This window comes from Haliotis cracherodii, unplaced genomic scaffold (assembly GCF_022045235.1).
Source record: "Haliotis cracherodii isolate W230 unplaced genomic scaffold, xgHalCrac1.p SCAF_17, whole genome shotgun sequence".
Classification (NCBI taxonomy): domain Eukaryota; kingdom Metazoa; phylum Mollusca; class Gastropoda; order Lepetellida; family Haliotidae; genus Haliotis; species Haliotis cracherodii.
This window is the reverse complement of record NW_027266272.1, coordinates 2,370,979-2,383,658: the sequence shown is the minus strand read 5'-3', so window position 1 is coordinate 2,383,658 and position 12,680 is coordinate 2,370,979. Positions and strand designations below refer to the sequence as shown.

At 40.0% G+C, this 12,680-nt stretch overlaps 1 protein-coding gene across 4 annotated transcripts in view; it reads left to right on the top strand.

Annotated features, from left to right (window-relative positions):
* LOC139464825 (insulin-like growth factor 2 mRNA-binding protein 2) overlaps positions 1–12,680 on the top strand; it is a 76,403-nt gene that overhangs the window by 41,622 nt on the left and 22,101 nt on the right. For 3 of the 4 annotated variants that reach the window (XM_071246347.1, XM_071246345.1, XM_071246348.1), the window contains 9 exons: positions 648–702; positions 3,286–3,413; positions 4,477–4,531; positions 6,736–6,784; positions 7,770–7,858; positions 8,965–9,051; positions 9,365–9,404; positions 10,629–10,723; positions 11,718–11,834. In XM_071246347.1, coding sequence (XP_071102448.1) covers positions 648–702; positions 3,286–3,413; positions 4,477–4,531; positions 6,736–6,784; positions 7,770–7,858; positions 8,965–9,051; positions 9,365–9,404; positions 10,629–10,723; positions 11,718–11,834 — 715 coding nt within the window. The remainder of the gene's footprint in view (positions 1–647; positions 703–3,285; positions 3,414–4,476; positions 4,532–6,735; positions 6,785–7,769; positions 7,859–8,964; positions 9,052–9,364; positions 9,405–10,628; positions 10,724–11,717; positions 11,835–12,680) is intronic. The other variant, XM_071246346.1, reaches the window with a different exon arrangement.

The window sequence follows — 12,680 nt, the reverse complement described above, 5'->3', positions numbered from 1 at the left end:
AGATTTTGTTTATGGTGGACCCGTGAAGATCAGGGGTAAAATACGTCTTCAATAACCCATGTTTGCCGTAAATGGCGACTATGCCTGTCATAAGAGGCAACTAACGGGGTCGGGTGGTCAGGCTCACTGACTTGGTTGATGCATGTTGTAATTCAAAAACTTAAGAAGCGTATCTCAATGGTCCTTGCTTCTAAAATCTTATGTGAAAGGTAACATGGTAAACATCTGCTTCATGATTATCGGCAAGTGAAGATTCTGCTTGTTTCAAACAATGTCTCGGAACTTGGTACAACCTTGACATTTAATGGAGGGCTTCACCTGCAAATTGATCATGTGGCTGCTGACCTGATTAATGCTGTGATTTAATGGAGGAAGTCTATTTCTGGCATTGATCAATTCCTGCTTTGTATTACATGTGTTATTTGTTACAGTGTTGGTAAGTATATGCCATGGACATAGACACGTAGTCATCACATTGTAGTTGTCAGATTCTTCAAAGAGTGGGTCTAGTTTGAGTAATAAAACTTTCTTGCCAACATCAAGTGGTTGGACAGTTTTCTATGTATAATTTCAAATGGTGTTTTAGACTCTGATCTTCATAATCTTTGAAAAGTGACTACAATTTGGAATGACTTGATTTCTTCCAGGCTACAACCTTCTTGGCTTTGTTATGCAGGTAGAGCCGTCTGTTTCCCGGCGCAGGTATGTAACTCAAACAGACCCCTCGCTTGATCATGTTGATAGTCAGCCTGTATAAGTCAGTAGCACTAGAGTACATGGTGTAGTCGTCCGACAGGGTTCCGCTTACTCGACAGGATGCTAGGTAGATATTCTTCACATTAGTAATGTGTGTTTAAGAAAATGTTTGCATGGTTTCATGTTGAAAAGACAGTTATTAGACTAGGGTAACTAAATTTAAATGCCTGTGAAGATCCGGGGAAGAATAGGTCTTCAGCAAACCCATGCTTGCCTTAAAAGGCGACTGATGGGATCGGGTGGTCAGGTTTGCTGACTGGTTGATACATGTCATCGTATCCCCAAAGCGTGGATCGATGCTCATGATGTCAATCACTGGATTGTCTGCTCCAGACTTGATTATTTACAGATCGCCGTCATATAGCTGGAATACTGCTGAGTGCGGCATAAAACAACAAATAAATCAACTAAATTAAAATTATAAATCATTAAAGAATCTGAGACTTTAGCCATGAGTCATAATCTAGAGTCTAGTAAAATGTCCTACTTGTTTAGTAAATGTAAGCTCAGCTCATAAATATAGAATACTAAACGAGCTCCCGTGTAATACCAATTTTATGAAACGAGTGAATAGTTCTGGTATCTGACGAGCGAAAGCGAGTCAGATACCACAACTATTCACGAGTTTCATAAAATTGGTTTTACACGAGAGCGAGTTTAGTATTTTATTTATTACTTGTCATTTATAATGTTTTTAGAATTATACTGTTGAGTGTAAATAGGCTGACACCTACACGATCCTAATGGCATAATCCAATTGAGTTTAACAGAATAATACTTCAAACACGTCAAAAGTTGAAACGTATGAATTTAATATCATACAATGGTCCACCTTTAGGATTCAGGCGTTCGTCCCACAAACGTATCGTAGCGCTAAGGCTATCACAACTCACATAATTTAACTTAGACCAACGACTGTCGTTGCGCTACAGCACGATCGCCTTGTGGAACGGGGCCTTGCACCTCAAAGTTTACATTGACGTCACAATACCCGATGACGTAATTTGTGGAATTTTGTTGCACGATCCATCGGCGAAACAATGCCATGTGACGTCAGCCTAGCAACAAGGTTGCTGGGGTCATCGAGTGTGCATAAGCTCCTCCCAGTGATCTATCATCTCCACATACAATGTCGTTGAATACGCCAGGGGATGTTGAGAGCTTTCAATATTTGTTCGTGAAACGTGTTCCGAGAGTACATAAGCACGCGTTTTGGTATTACACAATGTGTAATAAAGCTGTATGTTTATTAAACGGGTGATCTCTTCACGGGCAAGTAATAATAGCCGATAAACATTTAATACAAAATAGTAATATACACAAGAATGTCAGACACAGACTACAAGAATGGTTTTTAAGCACTTAATTATTGTTACCTGGTTGCAAATAAGTGTCTGTAGACCAGACACAACTCTTGCTGTGCAATAGTTATGTTTCTAATTGCTCTGTGATTGTAATGTAAATTGTTAGTTTTCAGTGGTTTATTGTATTCTTGATGGAACTGTTGCTGTTTGTAGGAGCACATCTTCCCGAGGCAAGCATGTCCACTAGCCTATATCAAAGCCTAGTTTCTACCCTTGCCACACCAAGGCCACTTTTCTTGGCTCGTCCCTGGTGCCACCTCACAAGTTGAGCACCTTGTAATGAATCCAATCAGATCGCTGTTCGTGTCTCGTATAGCTTCACAAAGATGACTACCATAGGCGAGGACTAAGTCCATCAGACAACGAAAACATTCACGATTTTATCCCTGACACAAAAACATTGTTGGGTGGGGTGGGGGGTGGTGTTAAAAGATGAAAAAGACATATTCCAGCTGTAAGTCAGTGTCATACGAAAATATACCAGTCGTGTATGTTGATTTTGTGAAACGTTCTCTGATTGGACTATTGATATGTGCGATAGTCCAATCATTTAGCACAGGAAAGTCAGCTTGATGTGGCAAAAGTGGGAAATAAGACTTTGATAAAAAGGCTAGTGGACGCTCGGGAAGATGGTAGGAGCATGGTTATTACATGCACTTGTATGCCTGCACAATGTTGTCTGAAGTTGTGTGTATGACATATACCAGATCCACTCTAAAAGAAGATAATGACCTGGGATTATGATGGTTACGATCTGTTATACCTTGGTAGTTGTCATCAGATCCCTATGGTTGTATGAGCCCACGATGTCACTGATTGGGTATCATCAGCATACTCCGATGACATGGGTTGTTACTCAAGTTATGAACTACTAGCTCGCCTGACCCCGGCATATGTGACCCCGTAGGGTTTGATTATTGCTGACAGAAATTGGCCCACACAAATCTGACAAGATACGAAAACGTGGTCCTACCATGTCATTAATAGCATGTTTCAAACTTGATATGTACTTCTAATTTTTAATTGAACATGTTCAGTGATTTTTGACAGTATAGCAAATATCTACTAGTCGTTATGATCCCTTAACTATCAGGCAGTTAGGCAAGGACTACAGGACTAGTGCCAGTTTCTAACACTGACATACTGATCTGCTTGATTTCAGTAGTTCGCCTGTTTGTTTCAGCCGGAAGACAAATAAAATCCAAATAAAAAATGCTCCAGATCATGTCACAGTTGACGACATCGGCCTCCTAGTCAGCCAGATAGTGGGGAATCCCCAGAAAGTAGAACAAGGTAGGACACAGATTTGGGAATTGGTTTGGGTTTCCATTAGGGCTGGCTATTGATCATGTTGAGATCGATAATCGCTAACTAAATATCAATCAATTTTTTATTAATATCTGAGAAGGATCTTAAGCAAATATGTAAGAATGTCCCGAAAGAAATCAACATGTTTCACGCCACTGGTGAGCAGTGACACATTTAGGCATGGATTACTTGGTTGATATTTGAGATGTAACAAAAACAGTTGCCTTCGACATCCACACTTGACATTATTGACAATGACAAGTCTGTTTCGGTTAATCTAAACTTTATTTAATCACATTAGTTTATGCGACTTATTATCGATGACAACAGTTTCACATCGATATTCATTTATATTTCTTCCCATGAACGACAATTCCGATTATCGATCTTTGTAGCCAGCTCTAGTTTTCCTTATCAATCCAGGAACCCTGGATAGAATTGTTCTCTATGCTTGTCTGAGACTAAGAGGCGAATTAATGACTTGGTCAGGTTCAGTGAAATGGTTGATTGCTTGGCGTCATACCCTGACGATCGTTGCTTATGATATCAATCACTGGATTGACTGGTCCAGACTCAATTATCTCCATGTCACTGTCATATAACATGAATATTGGAGTTCAACGTTAAAAAGCATTGAGCTGTGGTTATGAGTGATGCAATCATTATGATCAGTTAGTATCAAGTAATATGTTCTGTATATTATGCTAAATAGCGCATGCCAAAGTACATCTTGATGATTTGAAATTTTCAAAATCATTCTGCATGGTCAGTTTAGAGTTCAGATCTTGCCCATTTTTTCTGTAAAGATTTAATAAATGTTTCAACATTTAAGGTATTTTACTTTCAAAGGATTATTTTCTCCACAATCAATTGTCATGGTGATACACTGTTGCATTGGGTTTCTATTTTAGCATCAGTTATGATCATACAAGACGTCATCATTCATTCAGCTGATTTTTTTCTTATATATGACCTGTATCAAATAATAATTAAATACTGTCATTGTGCCCTCGTGACTTTTTAATATTCTTTCATTGGTATTTTTCAGTGGGTGCTGAGGGTGCTATGTATGTTACATTTGACTCCCCAGAACAAGCACAGGAGTAAGTGTAAAACCAAGTAACTCCCTCCTGCATAGAAATAAGCATTGGCCAGCTTGTCTTTTGGGTAATAATGTTTTCTAATTTGTTATTCCCGCCATGACGTGGGATGGGAGACCTAGAAATGGAGTTCGTCTGTCCGTCCGTCCGTCCGTCTCTTAAAGGGGACAAGTCCCATGAAGATCCGAGTTAGAATAGGTCTACAGCAACCCATGCTTGCCATAAAAGGCGACTGTGCTTGTCGTAAGAGGCGACTAACAGGATCGGTCGGTCCGACTCACTGACTTGGTTGATGCATGTCATCGTATTCCAATTGCGTGGATCGATGCATATGTCAATCACTGGATTGTTTGGTCCAGACCCGATTATTTACAGACTGCTGTCATATAGCTGGAATATTGCTGTGTGCGGCATTAAACAACAAACCAAAAACACAAAGGGGGAATAACTTTCTCAGAAACAACTGAAGTTACTTGAATGAAGTTTGCATGCTCATCTAAAAGATACTGATCAAGATTGTCTTCGAAAATTGGTCCTGTAATTTTTTTTTATCTGTTTCTCCCCCCTCCTCATCTGTCTGTACGTCTGTAATCTTTTCATTTTTGTAGCGTTACTCGAAAACCGTTCAATATTTTTCAACAATAATTTCCAGATATATCAAATAGATCCTTAACCTAATCACACTAATAGGTGCTCTTGCTTGAAACTGTGCATGCACATAGACCAGGCTGTCAGCTGGTGCCTTTTGCTATTTACATGATATAGTTATTTGTAGTTTTTTTTTGTTTTTGTTTCAATAGCAAAAAGTTTGATTTGGACAATGTTCATTGTGGTGTGTACCGGACATAGAAATACAAAGTTTCAAATCCCAATTCCATGGTATTTTTTGATAGCTCAATAACTACTCTTGTATATGGACAGACAGATTAGATAGAAATTCTCTCATCAATGATCAAGTTGGACTTTAAATACCAGTAGATGATTTGTTCTTTCGATTTGTGGGGGCCAATGGGATTTGTCATCTTCTGACTCCTCGTGCTTTACAGGACCCATGAAGATTTCGGGGTAGAATAGGTCTTCAGCAACCCATGCTTGCCGTAAAAGGTGACTATGCTTGTCGTAAAAGGCGACTAACAGGATCGGGTGGTCAGACTCGCTGACTTGGTTGATGCATGTCATTGATCCCAATTGCGTGGATTGATGCTCATGATATTAATCACTGGATTGTCTGGTCCAGACTCGATTATTTACTGACCGGCATTATATAGCTGTAATATTGCTGAGTGCGGTGTTAAACAACAAACCAACCAACCAATCTTGCTTTACAGAGTTACGGCCCTTGATACATGTTAGTTTACTTGGTGCGTAGTGTCTGCAATGGGGAAACATTCTGATGTGCCCCAAGGCGGGGGATAGTGATAACTCTGGTTTCTTTTTGTAATTCTGTGATTTGTCATTTACCACTTTTTGTGAAAGATTGAACATTTGTCATACCAACAATCTGTGGGGATTCTGGGTTAGATTTGGTCCCGGTTAACCTATGCTTGTTGTTAAAAGCGATTTAAGTGGTTTGTGTGGTCAGTCTTGTTGACTTGGCAGATTGCATGTCATGTCCCGAAGGCTTGAGATCTTGTTTGAACCATGAACCACTCGTTTGTCCCACCCAGACAATTTTCGGGCCACCGTGATGTAGCTGGATTATTGCTGACTTCGGTTTACATTCACAGTGGAATTCACATTGAGTTTCCAGGAAAAAACGTCTCCATAGTAACTACTGATCAATGCAGCTGATGGTCAACCAGTTGCATATCTGTTCTAGACTTTATCACTTATAGTGAGACCGTGAAGATAGGGTAGAATAGGTCTTCAGCAACCCATGCTTGCTGTAAAAGGCGACTATGCTTGTCATAAGAGGCTACTAACAGGATCGGGTGGTCAACTCGCTGACTTGGTTGGTGCATGTCATCGATCCCAATTGCGTGGATGGATGCTTATGATATCAATCACTGGATTGTCTGGTCCAGATTTGAATATTTACAGACCCCATCATATAGCTGGAATATTGCTGAGTGTGGCGTTAAGTAACAAACAAAAACATGATCAATTTACGATGTTGTTAGAACAGGTTTGATTTTGCCCCACTTTGCTGAGACAACCATTATTCTTATGATGTTTGAAATCTGTAAACATTGTGACTTTCGTTTTAGCGCTGCCACAAGATTGAATGGTCGTGACATAGAAGGCAGTTACCTGAAAGTATGTTCCCCCTCTTCATGTTCATAGTCACTAGATTCAAATGATTAAAACAAGTCTGTTTTTAAACAACTCAAGTGGATCTGAATATGCATTGGCCTTAAACCATAATCCATCTAGGGTCAAATAAATCAGGCTTAAAAAAATAGAAGAATTGGTTCTCAGTCAATTACTTTTGAAAATATAGCACAGGCTGTCGTTTTTTTTATGTTTTTTTTGGCGTGTTCAAACTAGTATGTAGGGGTGGTCAGGTAGCCTAGTGGTTCGCTCTTCACGCCAAAGACCTGGGTTCGATTCCCGACAGGGGTACAATGTGTGTTATTGTACTCATACTCACTCACTCAAACTAGTATATAACCAAAAACAGTTGTGTACCATCAACCTGAGACAGGGTCTCCTCACATGAACAAGACCTGTGATATCAGGGGTAGAATAGGTCTTCAGCAACCCATGCTTGCTGTAAATGGCGACTATGCTTGTCGTAAGAGGCTACTAACAGGGTCAGTTGGTAAACTCGCTGACTCGGTTGATGCCTGACCATAACACAAAGGCACAGTAATGAAGTGCACATGTAAAGGGAAGTAATTGTGTGTTAATTTTGGATCAACTTTTTATTAAGTTTTAGGATTTAATATTTTTTGGGAAATGGAAATAAAAACGAAACATGCGGCAGACTTTATGATGATGCGGGCGGTGCCTGAGAACCGAAACTATTATTTTTTTTAAACCTCATTTTCAGAAAAGATCAAGATAAGCAAGGCTTAACTTTTGTAGTAATGTCACTTCATTTCTCCATTTCCAGTGATAGGCCCACCAGATTACATACATTGACTAGCACATTACTTTGTAGGATTTAGAGGATAAATTTCCGTGACAGCAAGTTCCAATACATGGAATTGCCTCACACTTTTGGAAAATGTCAAAATTTGTGTTGAATAGGCAGGTAAGGGAAAGAGGAATTTGTTATGCCATGCTGTTTGTGTTACAGGTTGAACTGGCCAACAACAGAACACGCCGAGTGAATCGTTCAAACAACAATAATAACTCAGGGATGAATCGACAGGAGATGCCACTGAGGTAGGTTGGGCTGTCTTCGGGAACTGCGCTGGATGGAATATGATATGATATGTTGACATGCTCAGAGGCCAGTATTCCACCCAAGTCTGCTGCAGATGTAACTAAACATACCCAAAGTTAATGTGTGAATATTCCAAGGTGTTCATGATTATGTTAATATGGTCAAACTAATGTTGCAGAGACCAAGATGACTTGTATGTCACTGAAAACCAAACAATGTGAAAATACAATGTTAAAATACCTCTGAACTTTAAGAAATTAGAACTTTAGAAATCTGCCTATGATTTTCAAATTGGCCTGCCAAGGTCACTAAGAATTCCTCGATAGTTATTACCAAGGTCCCATGGAGGTTTGAAAAAATGATTTGGGTTAGAAATGTAAGAATAGAAAAGTCAATCTTTAAATGGTTAATGTGGTGTTGTCAACACAGTAAGGAGGCAATATGTAGTCTCTGAGCAGTTGTCTCCCTTGATGGCTGCAAAGACTACTGTGGTGCCAGGGTTTGAAGACACTGACCAGTGATGATACATATTCAGTATTTTTGTGATGGTCCCAGGTTATGTGTGCTTTAGCTGTCTTATTAATGAATTAAAGGGATAGGGATTTTTGTAGTAATGCTAGAAATTGGTTAACATGGTTAAAGTGACTTGGCTGATTGATGGTTCAAGAACTTTAAAGTATGAAACATACATTAGTCATGTTGAAAGCATTACTTTATATACTACTCCAAAGAAAGTAAGGAACACCTCATTCTTCTATGCCATGACACGCCGAAGACCCGGGTTCAATTCCCGACATGGGTACATGTGTCGAGCCCATTTCTTGTGTCCCCCGCCGTGATATTGCTGAAATATTGCTAAGAGCGGCGTAAAACCATACTCACTCACTCACTCACTATGCCATGACAGATTAACCACATGAGTAGTTATATGAAAGAATCAGGTATTTTTTTTATTAGAATATGTTTAAGCTAAATCCACATCTTGTCAGTTGTTTCTGTGCACACCGTTAAGCACATTTTCTCCTGAACTTTGAGATAAACATGCTGTGAAGTATACAAGAGTGGATGGATGATTTTACTATTAATTTCCATTGTTTTTTGGCAGGATAATGGTTGGCAGTGAATATGTGGGAGCCATCATAGGAAAACAAGGTCAAACTATCAAAAACATCACATCACAAAGTAGAGCAAGGTTTGTAGCTTGTGTGTGTGTTATTTCATGTATGTGATGAAATAATTGCTTCCTTTATACCTGTCAGTGTTTATGATTAAGTTACTTAGAATAAGTTAGTGTTATTACAGACACTGGTAATGCATTTAAAACCAAATTGGTTGTACTTGTTACTTAAATGTTGGAAGATTATTAAAGGTTTGTTACAGACTTAATTAATATGATTTCACCCTAGATTATGTCCTATTTTAATTTCTTAATCTAATTTCTGTAACCCTAATGTGTTGATCACGTTGATACATGAACCAAAAATGTGTATGTTTACCTTCCATAGAGTGGATATTCATCGAAGGGAGAATCACACACAAGAAACAGTAAGTGCTTCAATTTGTTTCTAAGCCATTTGTCCATATGATTTGATGACCTGACCATGCTAAAGGAAGCTTGCTGACTTCAACTTGTCTGGCCTACATTTAGGCACTTTTAAAGATGTGTTGAAGTATATACCTGCATCTGTGTCATATCAGTGTGTAGGCTGTCGGGTAGCCTGGTGGTTTAAGCTTCGCTCGTCATGCCGAAAACCCGGGTTCGATTCCCGACATGGGTACAATGTGTGAAGCCCATTTCTCGTGTCCCCCGCTGTGATATTACTGGAACATTGCTAAAAGCAGCGTAAAACCGTACTCACTCATATCACTTTATCAGTGTGTTTTCGGGGACATGGGAGGCTCAGTTGTCCAAGACATTTGCAATTCACTGTTGCGTCTCTAGGGCATGCTTGAAACCTATGATTGTGTGTTTGAATCCTCGATTATGCTTTTAGGGTTGTCAGAACCATGCCTGTGCTTCTAGGTTTCACCAAAGTGGTAAACATCTGAGACCTGCATCACTTTGGGCTTCCCTCTTGCATTGAGCTGACATGCTGTGATAAAACTGGAATACTGTTCAAAGCAGCATTGAACCAAACTCACTCACTGTGTTTCTTGCAAAAATCTAGAGGCAAGTTTGGGCTAGCCTTAACCCAATTATCTGTTACCCAGTAATATCTGAGTCACAGATGACCCAGGGTAGCTCTGCAGTTCATTGTGCAGAATCCTACAATTAGAAATCTCCAATTTCCTCTGTAACGATTTTGGGTTTGTCAGCACCATAACCATGCTTGTTTTCACCAAAGCTTTTGATCACCTAATACCTGCACGATCCGTGAAGATTCCGGGGTTAGAATAGCTCTTCAGCAACCCATGCTTGCCGTAAAAGGTGACTAAGCTTGTCGTAAGAGGCGACTAACGGGATCGGGTGGTCAGGCTCGCTGACTTGGTTGATCCATGTCACCGATCCCAATTGCGTGGATCGATTCTTATGATAATTATCACTGGATTGTCTGGTCCAGACTCGATTATTTACAGACCGCCGTCATATAGTTGTAATATTGCTGAGTGCGGCGTTAAACAACCAACCAACCAATACCTGCACTCTTTTCTCCTAGTCCTAGGTTATGTTAACCCAACTTGATATATTTGGTACCTGTTTAGGTCATGTATTTATGTTCTATGTATCGGAGTTAAATGTTTTGTTTATCTGTGTGATTGTATTTTCAGCTTGTCACAATCAAAGGTAGTCCTGAGAATTGCTCGAAAGCATGTAAAGAAATTATGAAAGTTGTAAGCAAAGAAGCAGAAGCTCTTAACAAAGGGTAAGTGTCATTCTGTCAGCTCACCAATTGTTGTGATTTTTAGGGTAGAATAGACGTGGTCATGTGGTAGAGCATCTGCCCGGAAAGAGGAAGGTCCGGGGATCAATCCCCGGCCACGTCATACCAAAAGACGTTAAAAGATGGTACTTGTTGTTACCCAGCCTGGCCCTCGAATTAAGGGGCTAAACCAAAGGACTGGTCAGCTCGGAGTCGGTATACTGTGTCTGAGTGGGGTATTCATGTTAAACTCAGTGGGCTAGCACTATAAATCGGCATCAGTCCAGAACTCTCACTCACTCACTCACTCACTCACTCACTCACTCAGGATGATATGGAGGAGGTGGCCAGTGTCACACTTCACTTGATGTTGAGTTATGTGCTGGATTGATGCTGGCCTTCTGAGAAGGCTGGTATGACAACGTACACCAATACACCCCTCTTTTGCCAGATGATTTCACATCGCTGTTTCTGTTGCATCTAAATTTGCTTGAGTTGTCCATCAGGGGCCAGAAATTGTTAAAAGTGCTGACAAAATTTTGATTGAGTAGTTTTAATGTGTGATCTGGCTTATGTGTCATTATACCATAACGGTTGTTTCATGATATCACCAAACAAATTTCTGATCCATACTTGGCAACTGTGATATAGCTAATGCTGTTGGTAACTATCGTCTAGACCATGCAGTCCCTGGTCAGGCTCGTACATCTGCAGGGGCGATACCAGGTTTGATTCCCCACATGGGTACAATGTGTGAAGCCCATTTTCCGGTGTCTCCTGTTGTGATAATGATGAAATATTGCTAAAAGCAGTGTAAAACCATACTCACTCACTTACTCACACCTGCATGCAATTTTTGTTGTTGTTGCCGCACTCAGCAATGTTCCAGCTATATGACGGCGGTCTGTAAAATAATCGAGTCTGGACCAGACAATCCAGTGATCGACATCATGAGCATACACCTGCATGTAACTGATTGTATATTTTTCCTTTCCAGAGAAACACCACTCAAAATATTGTGTCCAAACAGTATATGCGGACGCATCATTGGTAAAAAAGGTGCAGTCATCAAAAGTTTTATGCAGGAGTCCGACACTCACATAGTTGTTTCTAGGTAAGATTTCATCATGATCATTTATGGAGAAACTTGTTTCTTTGATTTTTAATTAGATCTTTCAATCTATCCTTCTCTTCTCCTGTTCTGGCTTGATCGGTTTGCTCAATACCCGGAAAGGGGCCATCAATTGAGAAGTTGACGTTATGTTAAATAATTCTTGGTTGGAAGCCCAACACAATTTTTTGTTCTTATGAAATGTTTGTACTTCTTCAAAATATACTGAAAGTCAAAAGAAAGTCACGAACTGGTTATAGGGGGGATAACCATCACAGTGTTTTGTGCAGAGTAAAACATTTTTGGACAATCAGATAACACATCACTTTTGTTTAATGATGCCAGGAACAATCCTGCAGGAAGGCTGACTGCACTGGGTGATGATGTGCATGTCTACCTTGTGTAGTTATTGAGTCCACAGATCAAGAAGGCTTGGGGCTGTTTTGTCATGCCTATCCAGTGGTGCCTCTAGCTCTTGGGTAGCCTGCCAGAATGGATTTAGGATCCATGTTTGTTCAGATGCTCTCGATCAGGCCATGTGTGAGGGGCAGGGCAGAACAGGGCAGGGTGATGGCTCGGAGTCAATGTACAGTATCTGAGTGGGGAGTGGAAGGATGTCAAAGGTCAAACCTAACCTGAAAATGTCGCCAAATTTGATTTCCACCTGTCTCTGTACATTAAAACATCTTTTGGACGGTATCATTAAGTATGTGCCTACTATTGCGCATGGCACTTTTGCCTTTCAGTATATTGCGACTTTCAAAAGGGATACTGGGATATTTTGTATTAAACATTGCTGCAGACATCATCCATGTAGAAAAACATAATCAGGTTGATATATCATAGAGT